The following is a 22,187-nucleotide window of genomic DNA, read 5'->3' as shown; positions in this document are numbered from 1 at the left end:
TACCACTTTCAAGAAAAGCAACCGTAAATATGAGAAGTTATTTCACAGTATCATAGGGATAGTCCACTGTGATCCACAATGAACCACAACTAGCAGAGCCTCATAACCCAGAGTATAAATGGCCACTCATCTGATCAAAATCTGATCCATGATGAATCAGAAAAATCAAACTGATGAATTAATTGAAGTAAATTAGTTTCACGTTAAGCTTCTCCAATGATCACTTCCACAAGAATTAAAGCTAATAATTAAATGCCCAAAATAACTTTACATAAAACTTTAGCTCTAAGTTAATATATTCAGCTAAACATCTTTTCATAAATAATTTGCTTCCATTTTCCATATAAACATACTGAGAATTCCTGGAATAACAATTTCAATGATTACACTTGACTTTTAATTTTTATTAAAAATGAACGAAATCCAGAACAATTTATATACAACTATACAATGTCTGAAACAGTTTTCCTATTCCTATTAAAGCTTTACATTTGAAATGTCTACATGATATGTGCTTACGCAGGCTTGAGACTATCAAACTTCACCACCCAGTGACGTTAGCAGTTTTATTGCACAATGAGTCACAGAACACTGCATATTTGTCTAGTTCAGCCTATGTCATAAAGTGCTATTCATTGGTGGTAAAGTAGCAAAGCCTACTAAACAATGAAATTCTCCACAATATTTTCTATTTGGGTTGTAGGGGAAACTAATTTAGTGCTACCAGCCTGAATAACAGATTTCCATTAAAATATATATAATTAAAAAAAGGCCTAAGGGTTTTTGTTAGTCTATTAAAATGTCACAAGCGTTACAAAATGATGAGTGTTAATGAACAGTAGAGTTTCTAACATTCTAACTTCAAAAAAACCAACCAGTTTAAATAAAACCCAAGAAGAAACGTGTTTCAAAAATAAACATAGCATTTACATAAAGTAATTCTTCAAATTAAGAGAACTTTTAAAAGAATTCAGTCATCATGATTTTAGTTATTACTCCTGAACAAATCAATCTGTATTTTTACTTGCTTATTACCAATGCTCATTACGAAACAATGAGCCACAGAAAATGTCATACAACTGACCAGTTAGTTATTCCACATTTTATATTATATTTAATGACACTAAAAATATATCGTGAATTTTTTTAAAATGTAAACATAAACCAGGACAATCTGATATGTAATATTTGTGCCCAAAAATGAAAATCACAAGACATAGGAAGAGAGGATTTAAAAAAAACCCACAAATATGACCAATTTCAATGTATCTTCACTAATACTTATGAAAAATAATTATTTAACATAGGTGCAAATATTTTCATAGAATAAGAAAAACTGAAGACAAATTTTTCTGAAAAAAATTATATAAAATGAAGAGCTTCATGTGTTAACCACTAACTTTGTGTTTCCTGCAAGAAACTGTATGGGCATTACAGCTAAGAAAACATGTCCTCAAGAATACAGTTTATGGTCTTTAAAAAAAGCAAACAAACAAACAAAGAGCAGTATTCATTTTCTAGGCAATACACACTCATTTTAACATTACTTACAAACCTCAAAATACATAATTTTCCATTTAAATATATTACCATTTCTATGGCCTTTTTTCTTTTTCCCTGTCTATACATTTATTTTCCTTTTAAAAACAAATGCAAGACACATTGCTTATTACTAATTTCCATCCATAAGGCATTTAAGAAACATCTCTTAGGACATATACATGATATAAAAATGAAAAACCAAACACAAAAGCAGCATAATAAATACATCTGTATGCCTTCCCCGAAAAAGGAATGTAAGTATCAGCAACACCAGCTAACAAATAAATTAGATTTCCTGTTCATAAAAAAAGAAAGACAATCCAGTTAACCATTTCAATGTTAGGTGGGAAAGAGTGTCTTTTTCCTGCTATTCGTGAAAGGCAGAAGAGTGACATGGAAGCAGCAAGGCTGTTTAGGTTTTCTGCCTTTTAAGAAGAAACATACACAAAAAACAAGTGTGGCGACAGAATACTTAGACGATATGTAATTAGTTAGAAGGTTAACACCAAGGCATTACTTTGCCTACATTTTTCCTTCTAATTCGCATCAGATGCTTAAACTACATGTCCTCTTGGTATTCCAGATATTTGGCTGTGATAGGCTCTTCCAGCTGAATTCCTCCACTGCCCATTAATGCAAACGCCGGGTACATGGTGTGCGAGCAGTCCACTTGGCGCTCGTAAAGGCATTTCATGTGATCCATATCGTAGAAACCCACTCTGCCTTTATCATAGTCCAGGAAAATCCCTATACTTGTTGGCATGGGAAGAACTCTGTTTTCAGGTTCATTAGAAGAAGTGGATGACTTGGGGATAAAGAATTTCTTCATGCCTATCGTGACTAGCGTGAAGCGCTGAGAAGAGTCGAAGCAGGCGTCCTCGCTTCCGCTGTCGTGCCCACTGTCTTGCTCATACCTAAAAACACAGGGAGAACCTCATCCGCATCATTAGCCACAGGCCTTCGCATACCTTCGAAACATTTTACAAGACAATATACACTGATTTAAAATTAAAATAAATTACATACCAAAAACTTTCTATTAAAACAAAAATACAAGAATTACACATTGCCATTCGGAATTATACCAACACACTCACCCAAAATTCTCTGTCTTAAAACATTATCCCTATGTTCATAGCAGCGCAGTTTACAATAGCTAAGATCTGGAAACAGCCCAAGTGCCCATCAGTAGATGAGTGGATAAAAAAGCTGTGGGACATTTACACCATGGAATACTACACAGCTGTAAAGAAGAAGGACCCTGTACCCTTTGGGGCAGTGTGGATGGACTTGGAGCATATTATGCTAAGTGAAATAAGCCAGGCAGAGAAAGACAAACATCACATGATCTCACTTATATGTGAAATCTAAAGAACTTAATAAACTGATGAACAGAACAGATTCAATGACATGGAAGCATAGATGAGACTGACGAACGTCAGAGGGATGGAGGAGGGCAGGGGGGAAGGGGGAGAGAGTAACCAAAGAATTTATATGCATATATGCACAACCCAAGGACACGGACAATGGTGGGGAGAGGGACTGGGGAGGAACAGGTCATTGGGGAGAAAAAGGGACATCTGTAATATTTTAAACAAAAATAAACACACACACACAAAAACCATCATCTACTTTTACCTCGATATATACACAGATGAGAACCTAAAACAAAACTTTGGCCTATCAAAAATAAAGCTGGAGGGTGAGGACAGAAGGATTTGTGAAAGATTATGTATTTATAGCACACAATCATATGCAAGGAAATACAAAACCAAGATGTGTGTCCTAATCCAAGGAATTACAAACTAAATAAATAGGCGCCACAAATAATGAAGGAGAAAAAAGCATGTTTCATTGTCCTCCACAGAACTCTATTTCCCAGCTGGGATTTCTACATGGATCTATGATGTAGCAAGTATTATGAAGGTTTTTTCCCCTGTTGCATAAAACAGTAGCAGCTTATAAACAATTTTGATACCAAGTTCCTTTCCATATTTTTTCCTATGCAGTTTGCTTTTTATATATTTGTGATCATACATAAATCAAACTTTTTAATAATAAGTTTTTTTAACTTCTAACATTCCTCATGTTATACACTTTTAAAATGATTAATACTAATATTCTATCAAGTAGGCATGCCACTATGTTTAATTAACCATTTCTCTAATACAGATTTCATTGTTATCTCAATTTCTCATCTTTGTGCAAAATGTTTCCTATCACTCAGATTGTTCATGTAAGTGGTCAAAAGTTCAAGAATCATGGGATTCTGTTCATGTAAGTGGTCAAAAGTTATTTGTCTGGGCTAGTTTACCTTACACCATCTAAAAAAATTACACCACACAATCTCCATTAAGTAATTTCTCTCTTTAGAAACTGAAATTCTTTGCTATGGAAACATGTTTAGTATGACCCAATTCTGTAAAGTATTTATGGGATGTTTAAAGATACTGTGTCTCAAAACAAAAGAATGACTTAATATCAATTGTAAAGTATGCAATTGAGGCATTTCACCATGTTCGTAATTTTTATCACATAATTAAGGCAACTAATGTGACTTTCAAAATTTAAAGCAGACTTACTCATGACATCATAAATTAATTGATAAATCTCATTATTTCCTGTGTGAATAAAGAAACCTGACTCCTCTTATCCAACCGCATAAGCAAAGCCAAAACTCCTGAATCTAAGAAGTGTGCTGGAAATGTAACAAGTCAGTGCAGGTCTATTTTCAAGCTTACCTTGCTAAACAAGCGTGTTTATTTTTTAAAAAAATTATCAAGTTCTAGATGGAAAAAAAAAAAGTACCTTGGACTAACTGCATCCCGTGGAGAGCGAAGCCATTCTTGTAGTTTGTCACTGGAAGCAACTCCCGCTTTTACCAGGTATGAATGTGGTTCCACACGGAAGGCCCAGAAGTGTTTCCCTTTCGTGATGCCCACATCTCCAATGATGTAGTCCAAGGTCGTATAGCAGCCCACCTGGATGCGTTCCGCAGCAAGCAGGAGGCTAAACCCAGCTCTGCTCTCCACACGGTCTCGCTTCAAGTTCAACAGCAGGTGTTCATTATTATAGCCACATTTTTCATCAAAGAGGAAACTGAAAACTGTAAATACAGCTTAAAGTTAGTCTGAGAAATATTTATTAGCATTTTTATAATTTACAGTTAAATGTTTTCCAAATAGATACTGAAAAGAGACCAAACGATGACAAAACCTAAATCCCAACTTAGAAATAACTTCCAGTAAATTCTCTATACCTGAAAATCTTCAGAAACCTCAAAGGCAGAAAATATTTTAAATATGAGAAAATTTATGAATGTGGTTCCTTTGAATACATACAGCAAATCTATCCTAAGTATTTCACACCATTGGATCTGTCTTTTACCCCTAAAACAAAGGGTTGTACACTTTCATAATTATCTATATATTCTCTTAAATGCATACTCCAAATTTTATAAATTTGAAAAAAAACGGCAATTTTAATACATCTTTTCCTTATTCATCAGCATGGCAGACGTGGACACAGTGTACAGTGTGAAAAAAGAAAGCACAGGCTTCGTGTTCAGAAAGACATGGGTTTGAATCCCTGCTCAAGCATTTAACTAGAGCTTCACCTAAACTTAACTTCCTCAGCTAGAGAATGGAGATAACATCACTTCTCTTAAGTCTCTATCAACTCAAATCCATTAAGTGGAACATTGGCTGCTAGTCCAAAAACTGGGGACAATCCAAATGTCCACCAGCAGATGAGTGGATAAAGAAAACGCAGTACATACGCATACAAGGGGCCACCATTCAGCCTGAAAAGGAAGGAGGTTCTGATGCATGCTACAGCACAGAGGACCCATAAAGGGTTCAAGGCTCACAAAAGGATTATGTGAGATACACAGAACAGGCAAATTCATAAAGGTAGAAAGTAGAATAGCGGTTACCAGGCTCTGGGGGGAGGGAGCATGGGGACTTACTATTTAATGGGCAGAGTTTCAGAGTGGAAAAAAATGAAAAAATTCTAGAGATGTGAGTGTGGTTGTGGTTGTACAACACTGTTAGTGTACTTAATGTTACTGACCTGTACACTTAAAAATAGTTAAAATGGTAAATTTTAACTATATTATACCACAATTTTCAAAATTGTCTATTAGCAAGCTAAAACCATTCTCCATATGTAGCTGGCCATTCATTCTTCCTGGTAATGCCTACTGTGCTAACATGGTAAGTCACACATGCTTCCTTTTGATCTCAAAAGTCTCCCAGTTTGCAAAGTAAATTGCAATGGTCAACCTATTTATGTGGCTTCTCTCAGAGAAAAAGAAGACAATATTTAACGCCTCCCTCTCCCTCTACTATGCTACTGAAAAGAGCAGCTGCTTTGAGGTTTCTTTTTTCTCCCACATTCAATCAGACACTAGAAAAGAAAGCTGGGACTGCATAAACTATAAAATATTTATTTCATAACTACTAATCCATCCTAAAATTCTATCAGATTTTATTAAGACTCAAGAAAAACAATTTTAGCCAATCCTATTTATTTGTAACCTAATTTTTTTAAATTACCCACAATGTGTATGAAAAACCAACAGTGGATAAGTACACTCTGAACAAAAAGGGAAGGAAGGACAGACCACACAAAACATGCATACATAAGCCACTAACAATGGGGTCTAGAAGCCAACTAATAGAACCTCTCAGACAATGACCAACAGAGCCAAATGTTTTCCTGGGAACCACAGTGAGCACAACCTTGGTCTAAGTGTCCCTTGTCCATGCAGACATTGTAGTGAACATCAACTAACCCATAAATCATTCCCATTCTATAAGTATCTAAACACAATCTATAAGTAGTAACAGCGGGTTTTAACTTGAAGGGGAGAGGGGAGGTTGCTGGGCAGGAAGAGTTTTAATATGGGGAGAAAGCTGTCCATATGTTTCTAATATATCCCACTGAGCTGGGAATCACTGTATTAGAAAATCCAGGCAGGTCTAAATTAGGTTAATCAAAATTATATTTCATATTTTACCAATAAATTTTTAAAATATCTACCTTGATCCTATGTTCTAGAGAGTTCTACAAACTGATTTTAAAAATAGAGAATTATATTATTTAAAATTTGTAAAACTTGTAAGGCAGCATTTATGCTATTTTAATCCCAAATTAATAGCCCTAATCCCTCAAATGTCTTCCTTTCAGTTTTTAATTAATATCAGTCAAAAATCTAATCCTCACCTCAGCCTACATGGTGAAATTCATGTAATCAGTCCATTTCTAAACCTTAGCTGGGTATGGGATCTATTTCTCTAGGATCTTTTACAAATGCGAACTGGCTTCACGGTAGGTCTACATAGAGACATTGACTAGTTTATTTTTATTAAGGTTTCTTCCAACTCTTTGCTTTTCAAATTCCCAGGGGTCACAGTACCTGGAGCTGGAGGAGTACGAAGAATCAATTCTCTGCTACAAGGACTACAGATGGAGCCCTTGTAGGCTCTTACTCTGAAAGCGTAGTTACAGTTACTCTCGAGATCTGAAATAACTTTACTCGTGCCACAAACTTCTATCTCATTCCAGGACAGCAAATCGTCATCTCTGTTAACCTTCCGGTATTCGAGGGTGTAGCTGTCAGCTTGGTCCTTCTCTGGGTGGTGCCAATTAATCAAAACATTGTTGTAAACTTTGCTCTGCTCTTCGTTGATCTCCGGCACATCTACGCCTGAAAGAATTATGAAACAGAAAACAATGGTAAAATATTGTTATTAAAGAGCCAATGATTCCTCAATTAATAATGGCAATACTTAAGTGATTTCTTTACTGTTCAATTTTCTACATAGTATACCTTTCTAAGGACTGTAATTGTTCACAATCACTAGAAGAAAAATCTGAGGGGATGAAAAGGTGAGTGAAAAAAGAGGAAAGGAAGAACTCTCTTCTGGGGAGCAGCAACACACAAACATAAGCAAGTCTATGGGCTGAACTGTTTCTCCCCTAAATTCATGTGAAGTTCTGATCCCCACCACCTCAGAATGTGACTTTAAAGATAGGGTCTTTAAAAAGGTAATTAAGTTAAAATGAGGTCATTAGAGTGGACCTTAATCCAATATGAATAATATGACCGGAGTCCTGATAACAAATTTGGAAACAGATATGTAAAGAGGGAAGGCCATCTGAAGACACAGGAAGATAACCATCTGCAAGCCCAACAAGAGAGGCCTCTGAAGAAACCAGCCCTGACCTCAGACTTCTACTTACAACTTCAGGGTTGTAAGAAAATTAATTTCTGTTGTTTAAGTCACCCACTCCAGATATTTTATCTTGGCAGCCATAGCAAAGTAATACAGCAAGGCAAACAATCATCTTAGAGTCACTTTTAGCCTGAGGATATCTAGATTTCTGCCCTAGAGAAACTCACATACATGTGCACAACCACTGACAAAGATGTTCAATACAGCATTGTTTATAATAAGAGAAAAAAAATAGAAACAATTTTCTCAGTAGGAAAATGATTTACATAAATACTATAAACAGTTAAAATATAGCTTTAAACCAGAACTTTGTGTATTAAAAAATATTTATCTTAAACTTTTTCTAAAAAGCAATTTACTAGAAGGATATGTACAATCTGATGCCATTTACACAATGTTTGTTTAAAAACATAAGCCAATAGAATATAGTTTTTGTGTGTAAAACCATGGTTTTAAAAACATAAATCCAGTATGATTTTAAGATATCATGGTTCTGAGCAACTCAGATGCTGCTTCATAATGCCCAACTGAAGAGAACCTGTGTTTTTTCCTACGCAATGCAAATTCAGACTAAAAAGAGTGTGGGTTTGCAGTCAATAAAACTTACCACTAGAGAAAAAGGACAATTCTCCAAGAAGTTCTGTTTGTTTAGAAGTATTAACAACATAGTCTTCAAAAGAAGTCTGGGCTGCAGGTCTAAAGCTCTTCAAAGATTCCGTAGCTTTCTGTATCCTGTATTCAGACAGATAGATTTTATATAAAAATGACTTGTTAAAAAGGCACATCAGACTAAGTATTTGCAATGTGATTAACAAAAAGAAAACCTCACTCAATATGCAAGTCAAGAGTGAAGCAAGAGGTACTTCACATTCCAGCAGCACGAACGAACCACTCGGCTAGAGCAGAACATGCAGCACCATCTAAGGACAGTGCTAAGCAGACTCCAGGTTAGGGGAAAATACCTGAGGTGCAGCTGCTTGGCTGTCTGTACGAAGCAAGACTGATCCGTCTCCTTCAGCACTTCCTGAGCATATCCCACAAGTCCATTGTTCTCTAGAAGCCCCTGATATTCTTCCATTTGAATCTGAAATTTGTCTAATCTGAGTTTCTTCGAAGTGTCAATCGCTTTCAAAACAGTTGATTTCCTCTCTTCTAGAATTTCAAAGAGCTTTTCAAAATGTGTAATTGCATCTTCTTTAGCCCGCTCTCCATTACACTATTATAAAACAAACAGAGCGTTACCTCATCTCCTAAATCCCAATGTCTTTTCACAAAATAACCAAAATTCAACAAAACAAACCCAAGTATTGTAAAGAAAATAAATTCTGTCCCACAGAAGTTTGGCATCAAGGAATGATCAGCGAGGAACGATCGGCAGCTTTTATTTAGATGAACTTTGTAATTTTATAATATTTTACCTTTCTTAAACTTTTAATCTCCAAAGTCCAGCAATAAACAATGTATTTAATTAAATAAGAAAACAACCTTCAATTTGTAAACAAAGGAAATTGAGGTAGAAATTAACTGACTTAACCAAAGATAGGAGAAAATACAATTCTGGAGTTTTTAACTCATTTCTAATCAAGAATTTTTTTTTTTACCACTTCCACCCTATTCCAATTTTTTAAAAAAGTAAATCACCACCATGAAACTCAGTAAAATGACATCGTTTATTAAGATACAAAAATATAACTCTTCAGATAATATAATTTGTCTAAATCCTATGTGACTTTATGCAAATCACTTAAATTCTTATGCTTGAGTTTCTCTCTTCTGAAAATGGGATAAGAGAACCATTTGGGTTTGGGTTTTTTGGTGAAAATAGAAAAATATTACTTACAAAAAATGCCCACAATTGTCACATACTCCCAATAAACATTATTTTCACTGTATAACATGAGTGTTCCTCTACTTTGTCAAAAAACGATTTTATCTGTAGTGCTTATTAAACATTTTTAATGTCAATAAAATCAGAGATCAACTTTGAAAATAAGACCATCAGAGCACTCATAAGCACTCATCATAAGAGACCCTAAGCAGCAGCCGACAGAAAAAGTCTCCAGGAACATTCTTAAAAGCTGACAATATATTACAGACGTGCACTGTGCATTTTTCAGTGACATGTGGCCAATATTTATAACGAGAGAAAATTTTTTTACCAGATTTCATCTCTGTTTCCTAACCCCAACAGCCAAAATTTTGTGAATGGTTAGGACAGGGGAAGACATTTGGGTAGTATTTCAGTGACCTGTCAAGACATTAAACTCAGAAATACCATTATATGTAGGTAAAAAAGAGATTTTTCCCAGCTACATATTACAGATAAAGTATCCCAGACAGTAACACAATCATCACTGAGTAAAAGAAGAGAGATAAATTCTCTACCGCAGAAAATTTTTACTAAGACTAAAAATGCTGCTTAGGTCAAAGGTACAAAAAGAAACTAAATGATTTCTTCAGGATCCCAAGGAATCAGTGTCTACATGAATATCTGATGGCCCGAGTTCCTCAATTTTCAACCTTCTAAATGAAAAGCTCCAAAACAAGTACTGGGTGTCCCTTATTTCAGAAGGGCAGCATGGCTGAGAACCAGGAGAGTAAAACAAACCTAAAATGACCAGAGACAAAATCCCTGAAGCAACCTAATAATCCAGGTGATAACATGCTCTGTGTTGGGGGATTAAACCAATGAGACAAAAATATAAAAACAAATTCCACTTTTAAATCACATGGAAAAACAACTTACTTAGGGTGGTGAATGCAATTAGTAAATATCAGAGAAAGAATATAAAAACAAAAGCAATACTGGTAATATAGGGTTAATCTGCATAATTTCTCAATCATTTTAACTCATCTTTGAAAAAAATTTTTCAAGAAATAACAGTCTCATACTAGTCAGGATATTTTTATATTTAATTATAACTTTCAAAGTGATCAGGAGTAATGGTTCTTCAATTTATTTCAAAGAGGAGACAAACAGGCATGAAATCAGTGAATATTTGGAATTGTGAAATAACCCAATCAATCCTGTCCTCTTTTACTATATTTTTAAATGCTATCAATTTTTCTAATTTTTTATTTAAATATAATACACAAACAGAAAAATGTACATAAGTATAGAGATCAATGAATCTTTGCAAACACACCCATGTAACCAGCATCCAGGTTAAACAAAAGGCCATTACCAGTATCCCAGAAGCCACCCTTATAACTTTCCAAGGCACTAATCCCCCCCAGCTTCAACAACTCCTATCCTGAATTCTAACAATATATAGTCCAGTTTCACCTTTTTTGGCTCTTTTTATGAACAGAATCGTACAGTATGTACTCCTTTGTATCTAGCATCTTTCAATATCATTGCAAATTTACCTACACTGTTGCACACAGATGCTCATAGCTATAGATACTCATTCTTACTGCTGTTTATATTCCAAGACTGATGAACACTTGGATAGTTTCCACTTTGTGGATATTACAAACAATGCAGCTATGAACATTCTAATACATGCCTTTTGGTGAACATATGCCAGACATATACTTAGGAATATCTGGAATTTTAAATAAACCTGGTTCTATCCACATATAGTACATTTTTCAAATGTGATCTGTTAATTTTGTAAAATATTGATAATTGCAAAAGCTATCATGTCCCTTATGTTGCTACTCTTGAGACCTTAACATTAAGAGTTAGTCATTCTTTCCTCTGTGCTCCAACATTATTTAATCACTTACCTCTATCCCACACTGATCACACAGCATTATAATTTACATTTTACATGTTTTCCTAGTCCCAGAAAAGGAGAGATCTAACATAACTTTGTACTCCCAGCTCATATACGACCCTCAAAATTTTATAAATGAAAAAATGGTTACCTAGATGAATCTGAAACTAGTTTATCACTTACCTCTGTTTCTTTCATTAACAAATTTAGCTCAGAAATCTGACTCTTCACCTGGCTCTCCTTGCCAATAAGGTAATCAATATCCTTGGAAAGCTTTTCCTGTTGGAACATATTAGTAACACAAATAAGCAGAAATGGAAGTTTAACACAGGCCTTGCAGAATCTTTTTTTTTTTTACACGGTACTTCTCTTCTTTAGCCTGTGATGGACAGGCTGTAAAATCAACTATGGCGATTACAGCTGTTACCCCAAATGGAGCCAGGCTCTCCAATGAGTTGAAAAGGTGAAGCTGAGAGTCCAGGGAGGACAGAGTTTGTGAAGTGTGATTCCTAAGAACAGATGGCTAGAGAAGGAACTCCAGAGATGTACAACAGTTCCCCTTACTTATTAAGAAAGTACTAATCAATTCATATGTGGGAGAAAACTGCCAGAAGCCAGGGAAAGAATCACCCAAAAGGAGAGAGAACAATTCCAGGAGTTCACACAAGACTGGAAAGAGTGACTGTTCCCTACCAGCCAGACTAAATGCATAGGGCAGCGGGAAGAGTAAAGAAAGGTTTCTTATATCAACAATCTGGTTAAAATTAGCCCTGGACTAAATGTTGCTCTGTCCTGCTTAACAGAGCTTAAAAGCAAGGGCCAAGAGGAACAACTGTTCCCAAGTAACTTAATCACATACCAGAAGAATACTCAGGAATATCTGTAGGATATAAAAATATCCAATGCCCAAAAAGGTAAAGAGTAGAGTACCTGGCAGCTAGTCAAACACTGCCAGGCACACAAAGGAGTAGGGACTACAAATCACGATGAGAAGAAATATCGGTCAAAACTCACCTAGTAATGACGCAGATAACAGAAGTAACAGATGACAATAATAGAACAATTATACCTGTAATCCATGTGCTCAATGTAGAAGGAAGACATATAAAATGAGCAAGACAGACATATAAAATGCAAACTATTAAAACTGTATATACAGCCCTGGCCTGGTGGCTCAGTTGGTTGGTCATCACACAACAAAAAAGATGGTGGGTTTGACTCCCAGTCGGGGCACATACCTAGGTTGGGGTCTGATCTCTGATCAGGGTGTGTATGGGAAGCAACTGATCTGTTTCTCTCTCACATCGATGTTTCTCTCTCCCCCCCTTCCTCTCTCTCTAAAAAAATCAATAAAAACATATCCTTGGATGTGGATTAAAAAAAACAAAAAAACTGTATATATGGATAAAAATTAGATATAGGCCCAAAATGCATATATACATATTGTTAAAGTTAGAAATGAAATAAAAATTAAAATGGGTGGTAGACTTATATATGGATTAATTTCTTTTTAAAATATTGTTTAAAATAAAAAAGAATGACACAAAAAAATAGCATTATACCACTGCTGACTTTGCTGTTTTAAAAGGGCCATGTAGCCCGGCGGGGCGTGGCTCAGCAGTTGAGCGTCGACCTGGGATCCAGGCGATCGGGGTTGGATTCCTGGTCAGGGCACATACCCAGATTGCGGGCTCAATCAATGACTCTCTCATCATTGAAGTTTCTCTCTCTCCCCCTCTCCTTTCCTCTCTCTGAAATCAATAAAGATATATTTTTAAAAAAAGGGGGGGGGCCATGTATAAGGTTAAAAGACAGGAAGTAACTCAATTGTAGCTTGAGGGTTCCACCAGAACAAACAAACAAATAAAAATGTTTGTACTAATTCTACAGGCAAGCAACAAGAATCAAGTGTTTTAAAATAGCTACTGTCCTTCAAAGTGTGGCATTCACATACATGCAACGTCACTGGCACTGGGCTGACTTGGGGATCATAATGAAGTGTCCTTCACCCCTGTCTCTTTCCTCAGAGTTCAGGACTAGCACATCAGTATACACAGGGCTACCTAGTCAGAAATCCTGACAACCTAATATATTAACAAGTTACACTGTTAACTCATTTCAGTAAAACAGACCCCATACCAAGTCATGATTTTATAAAGCGAAAGTTAAAGGCATAAAGTAAAATAGAGTTATAAAGAATCAAAATTTAGTTCCAAAAATAAACAAGTCCTACCTTTAAGGTTTTGTAGGCACTGCTCATAGTGGTTACACGGTGATTGGAATGATTACCACCCAGCTTACAGAGATGACAAACTGGCCTCCTACATAATTCACAGTACATGTTTACTCTCTCTGTTTCATGCTCTGGGCACATTAAAATCTATTGAGTGAAGAACAAAATGTGATTAAGGGTCATTATAGCTTCCAGTAAGGCACTCAAAGTCCCAAAATACAAAGATCTGCTTTAGAAAACCACCAAATAAGGCCATTTAATGAATAAAAATGTAAAAATAAATAAAAGCATCTGGTATATCATATGAAAATTCTCTATATTAGAATTACTATTGTTCACTTTCAAATGGTCAATATGTAGATGTTATTTCCCCTAAACTTGATAAGATGGTGAAAATTTCATTCCTATCAGACTTAAGTAGAATGTTTTAACCAACCGAGAAAGGCTCTGACCACCCTGACTAGGCAACTCTTAATGATCATAATCAGTATTTTTATAAGGCATAACAAATAACTTATGAGAACCCATGATCTCACAATCCTCACAGGAAATCTGCTACTAGGAGACTCCTGGACACTTTATGATATAAGCTTCCAGGCGTGTTTACTTTTACATATTAATTGCATACACATTGGCCAAATTTAGAATTGTGTTTTTCTGAGTTAAATTTCTCTTTTACTCAGGAAACTACCATCAAAGGTACATTTGAAGATTTACATAAAATAACTATTTTCATTTGGAAGGGCAGATTCCTTTAAACTAGTGTGCTGATGAAATCAAAAAGGTGTTCATGATATTCCAATAGTGTAGATTTGAAGCAACTATAACTGCTCTGATAATTTAGAAAGAAAAAAAGTACAGTATGAAAGTCCTAATATCAATGTGCAGGTCCTGGAGAAAAACAACTGAAAAAGATTTCAAATTTTTTAGCATGTCCAAGTTCCCAAATTCTCAAAGCCACTTCATTTAAAATAAAATATAAAGTCTGGCTTTCTGCAAGGAATGATCATAAGAACTCAAAGCTACAGGCAAACATTCTACAGGATAACCTTTTTAGAATTTTACTATATTGAGTAACACTAACAACTTAGAGGGGGAAAAATAGAGGTTATTTCTCAAAATAACCTCTTCGTATTTCTTCAGTTCTTATTAACCTTTTATTGTTTTTGTAAACAGAAATAAGAATGCAATTTCACTCAAAATTTTTTCTCAAAATTTCATGAGTTCTTAACTCATAAAACCCAAGCCTAACATAATTTATTCAATAATCATCGGTTCTTTCATGATACAATTTATTAATAAATTTTTTAACTTAAAAACAACAGTAGAACACCAGACTGAACACCAGATTTTTTAAAATCTATGACCTTGAGCTTTAAAATGACATAGGAATATAACAGAGGATTGAAAACTACCCAATAAATCTTACCACACTAACATAGTTTAAAAAAAGAGTCATTCAAAAACATGGAAGCACAGATTTTGTTTTAATCTACCAGTACCCTAACTACAGTATTTAACACAATGTAAATACTCAGCTCACAGTTTCAATATTAACTTTTGGGATTTTTTTTCATTTTTCTATTACAAATTAAAGGTTTTATGCTCAACAATGTAAATAGATTTTCATACACAGTAACTAAGTTGTAAGGAATTAAAATCTTAAGAGAATAAATTATAGTTTTTTAATCTATATAAATCAGAAAGCAGTCTAAGTGAAGATTCCAAAAATCATTCTGCTTTACAGTCACAGAGCAGGGAAGGCAATACATAAAGGTCTTTTGAGCATTATTACAGAAATTACCCAGAATATTTAAGAAATGCAAATCCTACTTCAGATAGTACATAGTATATCATGAGCTTCAGAATATCAGGCTGTAATTACACTTATTTACTCATAGAATTTTAGCTCAGGAAAATGTTTCCTAATCAAATCTTACAGACAATTATGGGTTTAAAACACAAAAGCTTTAATCATTTTAATCTTTTTTTCTTCTCTTTATTTTTCAGTTACAGTTGACATACATTATATTAGTTTCAGGTGTACACCCCAGTGATCATACATTACATAACTAAGCGATCATCCCGATAAAGCTCACACCCACCCAAAACCTTACATAGTTATTATTGACTATATTCCCTATGCTGTACTTTACATCCCCAGGGCTATTCTGTAACAACCAATTTGTCCTTCTTAGTCCCTTCACCTTTTCCACCCATCTCCCCAACTCCCCATCTCATCTGGCAACTGTCAAATGTCCTCTGTTTCTATGAGTGTTTCTGTTCTGCTTGTTCATATTTTTAGATTCAATTGTTGACTGATATGTATTTACTGCCATTTTGTTGTTCCTACTTTTGATTTTTGTTGTTCTTGAAGACCCTTTAACATTTCATGTAGTACTGGTTTGGTGGTGGTGAACTCCTTTAGCTTTTTCTCGTCTAGGAAGCTCTTTATCTGTCCTTTGATGCTAAGTGATAGCTTTGCTGGGTAGAGGAATCTTGGTTGTAGGTCCTTGCTTTCCATCACTTTGAATATTTCTTGCCAACCCCTTCTGGCCTGCAAAGTTTCTGCTGAGTAATCAGCTGACAGTCTTATCCGCCACACATGGGTGTGGGACCAGCCTGGTCCACGTCTCCACCCCTCCTACCAGTCTCCATGTGGCGGCTTCTTTAATTCCCTAGTTGTAAGACTTCCATTCAGTCAGACTTCAGGCGGTTCTGAATGATGGTTTTTCTGTAGTTTAGTTGTAATTTTGATAGGCTTTTGGGAGGAGGCGGGTACCACGTTTACCTACACCACCATCTTGACTGGAAGAACCTAACCATTTCAATCTTAAAGAGTATATCTGAGGTTACTTTCCTTCTATTACTCAGAGTTATCATTATGAACATTCCTGTACTGTGTTGTATTAGACTGTACTAGAGCAGAGTGAACCATAACACTGCCTTCTAACCTGTGGGGATGCTGAGCAACATACTAAAAAATAACTCCAACTACTAGGCCTTAATTTCTGTATACTGGTTTTAAAATTATTTTCTTTCTGTCAAATTCTGGACTTGCAATAATTCCTTTTATATTAATAATTCCTTTTAATATTAAGTTTAATATTCTAACAATAAAAACTTCACTTACCTTGGGTCTAAAATTAGTGGTTGGGCCCACATACTCATGCTGAGCTTTTATAGTACCCCAAGGGTGATAAATTTTGAAGCATTCATTGCAGTAGCTTGCACTACAGTCCATGCAACTTTTTGTGGATTCTTGAGGTGGTGGTTTACAAAGGTCACACATAATGGCTGTGGCTGCCCTGGCTGCCTGCCGATATCTTTCAACAATAGTTTCCAAAGTGAAATTTCGAAATAGACCGTTGATTCCTCGCTCTCCAAGATCCACATCATGCTCACAGCCAGGGCAAGGAAAAGTAGTTGTCTTAGGGGTCAATGAATTGCGCTTCCAGCCTGTGTAATTAGTAAGTCCTTGTTTAGTTACATCAGTAGGAAAATGAATAGAATGAAGAAAAAAGGAGTGACGTTTTGTAAAGATATGTATCTACAAATATATTCCAAAACTGTAACACTCAAAGTGTTAACACTCCCTTTGAATTAATTCATATTCTGAAAATGCTTTTTTAAAAAACATACATATATATTTTCCCTTGGTAAATAAAAGATAGACCCAAGTTATCACACAGTTATTAAAATCAAAGAGGAAAGGAAAATATTCTATAGTAAATCCCATATAAAAACCATTTTAAATCAAACAGATATATGGACAAAATATATAAAACAATACTACACAGGGTCAGGATCTTTTGAAATTATATAATTAACATTTATAGTTATTTTTATATACCATATCCAAAGGAATTTGACTTCCATTTAAATGGACACAGCATTGACTGTGCGATAAGTGATTCATACATAAAAAGGCAGGAGTCTTCAAACTGGGGTTCCATGAATAGGCTCCAAAGAGATCCAAATAGTTTTGCAAACTATTTGAAATTATATGCAAATTTTGCAAATATATACCCCTGCGCATATTTTCCAGTTAAATAATCCACAGCTTTTATTCGAGTCTCAAAGGATTGTGTGACAACAAAATTGTTAAGAACCACTGCAACAAAGGGTTCCCTCTGTAGTATTGTTTTATCTGGGAAAATTCAGTAGGCAAAATCATTAGTTAATTGAGTTCAATCTATAAAGAGTGAAAAGCTCATTCATAGACCTAAAATCTAGTGACTTTAAGAGGGACCAACCATTTAGTATCTTCTTATGACCTGAAAAAAAGAATCATTAAGGTTACTTAATTCAGTTAGCCAAAAGTTACCCAAGAAGTATTACAAATAATTTTACAATATATACACAACACAATGACCTTAAACATCACACTTCCATTCAGTATTGTCCTGACTTTAACAAATCAAAAAACCAAGACATGACAGTCCTTACCCACAGGTTCACAAGAATCCGGGGTTGTCCATTTAACATAGGTGCATGCATACTATAGTCCCTCATCTTATTTATAAATCTATTCTTAGAGTATGTAATCTTGGTTGCCCACAAAATAACTACCTAAAAATAAACATAAACTTCTTAAACTACAGCCTTCTTTCATACCACCACGTATCTAGTATCAAAAATGAATGGTTAAACTTAGTACACCACATTTAGAAAAGGTCTTTAAACAGCTATATTAATGTTACCTTGGCACATTCCTATCATCACTGAAAATACTGTCTTAAAAATGTCTGGCAAGATATTGTACAGGTAATATGTGGCAATCAGTTTACAATATTATTCACTTAAAGTGACTTTACAACATGCTAGATGGCATTGGGACCCAAAAGCTACTTATGTAAAAAGATGCAGAATATTTTTAATATCTCCATTTAAAGATATTTTAACCTTTATATTTTTAAACACACACCAAAATAGCATACAAAAAGCAGCTGCCCCATAAAAATCTGAAAATTCTACATAAAATATATTCTTATACTAATTCTAAAAACATGCAATCTGTTTTATAACACAGCAGGCATATAATGAAATAAGCAGCAAAGCTGTTTTTAAAACACATGCCAATGAAAATTTCACTTAGTGAAAAAACAAGCCAAATAATTCTGGAAGTGATACAGTGCAGTGGTCAAGTTTAAACAAATGGAAATTCACATTTTACTTGCATGCTTCCACACATGAACTAGGTGACAGAAATTAAAATGGTTAACTAATCTCATGAATTTTTTTAAAATGGATTATTACTAGTTTTATGAATTGAAGATTGTGATCAATTAAGCAATGGGATAAAACAAAACTGACTCATGACAACAAAATCATGCTTTAACGTACACTGGTGACACCCAGATTTGGGCAATTTCAAAAAAAGTTTTATCCCTTTTCTGTAAACCTCTTTTAACTTATTTTTATAATAAAAATAAAGTGTAAAGCATCATACTAAACTTCTTAAAGAAGACCAATATTATCTTGTCTATTTTTCTAAACAGATCTTAAAAGCTCTCAATTTAAAAAAAAAAAAATGCTTAAGAACTGATATATTTTATTTCATCTGTCTTATACTTCTATTATTGTTTTCATAAAAGCAAACAACAGAATATATGTTCAGGGCAATAAGAACATCTAAGGATATTCTGGGAAGTAAATCTAATGAAAAAAATCACGTGGAACTAAGAACAAAATGTAATAAAGTCAACTTTTTACTCTCTATAGCTGTGCTGTCTAATATAGTTAGTAACCATTAGCCAAATGTGACTATTGAAATTAAATTTAATTCATTTCAAATTCTCAAGAGCCACATGTGGCTAGTGACTACCATACTGTATGGTGGCAGGGTCAAACATTTCCATGATTGCAGAAATTTCCATTGGATAATGCTTCTCAATAGCATGATATAATGAATAAGCATAACCCATGGACACAGACGTTGGTGTGGGGAAGGCCTGGGGGTGGGATGGATGTGGGGCGGAGGGGATCAGTGGGGATAAAAAGGGGACATCTGTAATATTCTCAACAATAAAGATAAAGAAACTTAAAAAAAAAGAAGATAGAAAAAAAGAATGGCTTAGAAAGGTAAAGAAGCAATGTAGGCCAACCAATGCAATGTTATGTCAAACTGCATTTGTGGGGCCAATAATATACGCAAGTGATTTGAATACTGTTGGCTTGCAGAGTCTATTCTTTTCCCCATATACCTTTAGCTCAAAACCAAATTAATCAAGTACAAATCAATACAACTTAAAAATAAAGACTCCAAAAGTTCTTCAAAATGGTTTATAGCAAATCCCCCCAAAAGTCAGCGTTCAGTCATATGTTTTACCATTTACATATCAAAGAGAAAAGAAGAGTATCTGAAAACAAAGAGAGTCAATTCATAACATGTTCAAAAACTCTGCTAGCTGCATCCCCTCCACATTCTGGCTAGAAACAATTTCCCCACTGGTACCACCTGGCAGGCAGTGGACTACCTCTCCACACACTGGACATTTACATTGGGCTTCTTGGTGTTTGGCAATGGACTGATGTAATATACTGCCACCTTAATGTTTCTTTTCACACATTCTGACTACCTGATTCCTACCAGTTATTTTTTTGAGGATTATTAGTATTTTCAACTTGCAAAACGTTTCTTCTCAACTACTGCCTTAATCAAAAACAGGTAATAAGCAATGAACTTTTAAAAAGCAAATTGCTCCTATCTTTCCTCCTAATTGCTAAATTTCAATATTTAAAATTCTCAGGGACTCATTAAAGCCTGTAAGAGAATAGATTACACGTGTATTCTAGAGGTGACTATAAAATTTTTAAATCAAGGCATCTAGAGGAAGGTAAGGAAGACAGAAAAGGGGTAACATTTCAGATGTTTATTTTCTCCAATAAGATATAAGGTATCACCAGCATTTCACAAAAAAAGTAGCCAATTTTACTTTAAAGGTCAACTGGAGTAAAAAAACTCTTTTTAAAAATAAGATAGGTTAGCCCATCTTTCACACAAAACCAAATACTTCAGAAAGTCTAAAAAAGCAGTGTACATTATTTACCCACAAATGGGTATGACTTCTATGTTACAACTCAAATACTTTAAAACGTTAACAAATAAAAGACACCATATGCATAAAACAAGCAAAGACTATGTTTTTAACTACAAAAATTATCAACTTCTTTAAGCAAATTTTTAAATACAGAAGAGAAGAAAGCTTAGTTAACCTCCCCAAGGTAGCAATATGGCTGTTAACACAGCTTTGTTCAACTATAAAGGATAAATAAATGCTAAAAGGATTAATAAATGATTTTTTTTTTAAGGGAGGAGGGAATGGGGGACATCTGTAAATAAGAAATGTTTTAAAGTAAACCTAAAAAATAAATAAATAAAAAGCTAACAGAGGTACGTCATTTTCTTAAAAAATATCTTGTCATGTATATTGACAAAATGCGAGCACTAATAATCAGCGCTCCCTGTGAAAACATCAGAACCTGCTTGGAAATTTAGTCCTGTTGACCTTTAAGTCATTTCAGCCCAATTTGTTCACTTTCCACAAAATTTTGAAGACTTGACCACTGATGTTTAAAATTTTATCTACACAAGGTTATTTAATTTAAATCTAACGCTATACTGCCTGCGGCCACACAAGCGATAAAGCATTTTCTACCTCTCCACCCCAAAGATCTCCGTTGTGATGCTGTGAACAATGAACAGAAAGCTAGATTTAGAATTTAAGAAAGAAGGTTCACAACTTAACAAAAGATAAAGCAGTAACTGTTCTGCACATAACACAATTATTGAGTTAACAGTAAAAAAATGTGTTTTTCCTGGTACACATGATATTTATGAAGCCATCACTATAAAACATTCATCAAGCTTATGTTAGAGTTCAGAATTAAACATTACTGGTGCAGCACTTAAAAGACTGCACTTTATCTTACAGATTTTATTATTGTTGTATTTTTAAAACAACCACATTTCTGGTAACCACTGAAAATACAAAGTAAAACCAAGCATTTTTTTTGTTTGATTTTTTTTTTTACTGGTGTAAATAACACTGTAAATAAACATTACTAAAATCAACTTTATCTTGCTAACAGAAAAAAAATACAAAATAGAGGGGAAAGTTTACATATATATGACCCAAAATGTACAGTAATATAGCTCCTTCATTTTTACATAATTGAATATGCTATGTTTATATCCACAAATCTTACTCCCCTTTCAAGGCACCTTTTATTTTTAAAATCTGTCAAATCTCCAATGCAGTGCTAGCAAAGGAGAGCCAAAAGTATAAGCCACGTACATCTTTTTAAATTTCCCAACAGCCAGATAAAAAAGAAACAGGTGAAATTCATTTTAATAACACATGTTATTTAATCCAATATATCCAAAATACTATTAAATATAAAATTATAGAGAGATGTTTTATATTCTTTTTTCATTCTAGGTGTTTA

General features: G+C 34.5%; 1 protein-coding gene across 5 annotated transcripts in view; it reads right to left on the bottom strand.

Moving 5' to 3' along the window:
• Nucleotides 1-385: 385 nt before the first annotated feature.
• TRIM36 (tripartite motif containing 36) overlaps nucleotides 386-22,187 on the bottom strand; it is a 36,046-nt gene continuing 14,244 nt past the window's right edge. For 2 of the 5 annotated variants that reach the window (XM_081132544.1, XM_081132547.1), the window contains exons 3-11: nucleotides 21,398-21,427; nucleotides 16,870-17,195; nucleotides 13,737-13,883; nucleotides 11,687-11,782; nucleotides 8,744-8,997; nucleotides 8,389-8,513; nucleotides 6,962-7,252; nucleotides 4,351-4,648; nucleotides 386-2,456 (exon numbers count right to left, since the gene is read on the bottom strand). In XM_081132544.1, coding sequence (XP_080988670.1) covers nucleotides 2,102-2,456; nucleotides 4,351-4,648; nucleotides 6,962-7,252; nucleotides 8,389-8,513; nucleotides 8,744-8,997; nucleotides 11,687-11,782; nucleotides 13,737-13,883; nucleotides 16,870-17,195; nucleotides 21,398-21,427 — 1,922 coding nt within the window. In that variant the 3' untranslated portion in view covers nucleotides 386-2,101. Of the gene's footprint in view, nucleotides 2,457-4,350; nucleotides 4,649-6,961; nucleotides 7,253-8,388; nucleotides 8,514-8,743; nucleotides 8,998-11,686; nucleotides 11,783-13,736; nucleotides 13,884-16,869; nucleotides 17,214-21,397; nucleotides 21,428-22,187 lie in introns of all 5 variants that reach the window. The other 3 variants (XM_081132546.1, XM_081132548.1, XM_081132545.1) reach the window with 2 other exon arrangements.

This window comes from Miniopterus schreibersii, assembly GCF_964146895.1.
Source record: "Miniopterus schreibersii genome assembly, chromosome: 3".
Classification (NCBI taxonomy): Eukaryota; Metazoa; Chordata; class Mammalia; order Chiroptera; family Miniopteridae; genus Miniopterus; species Miniopterus schreibersii.
Note: the sequence above shows the minus strand (reverse complement) of the source record. Positions and strands in the feature narration are given on the sequence as shown.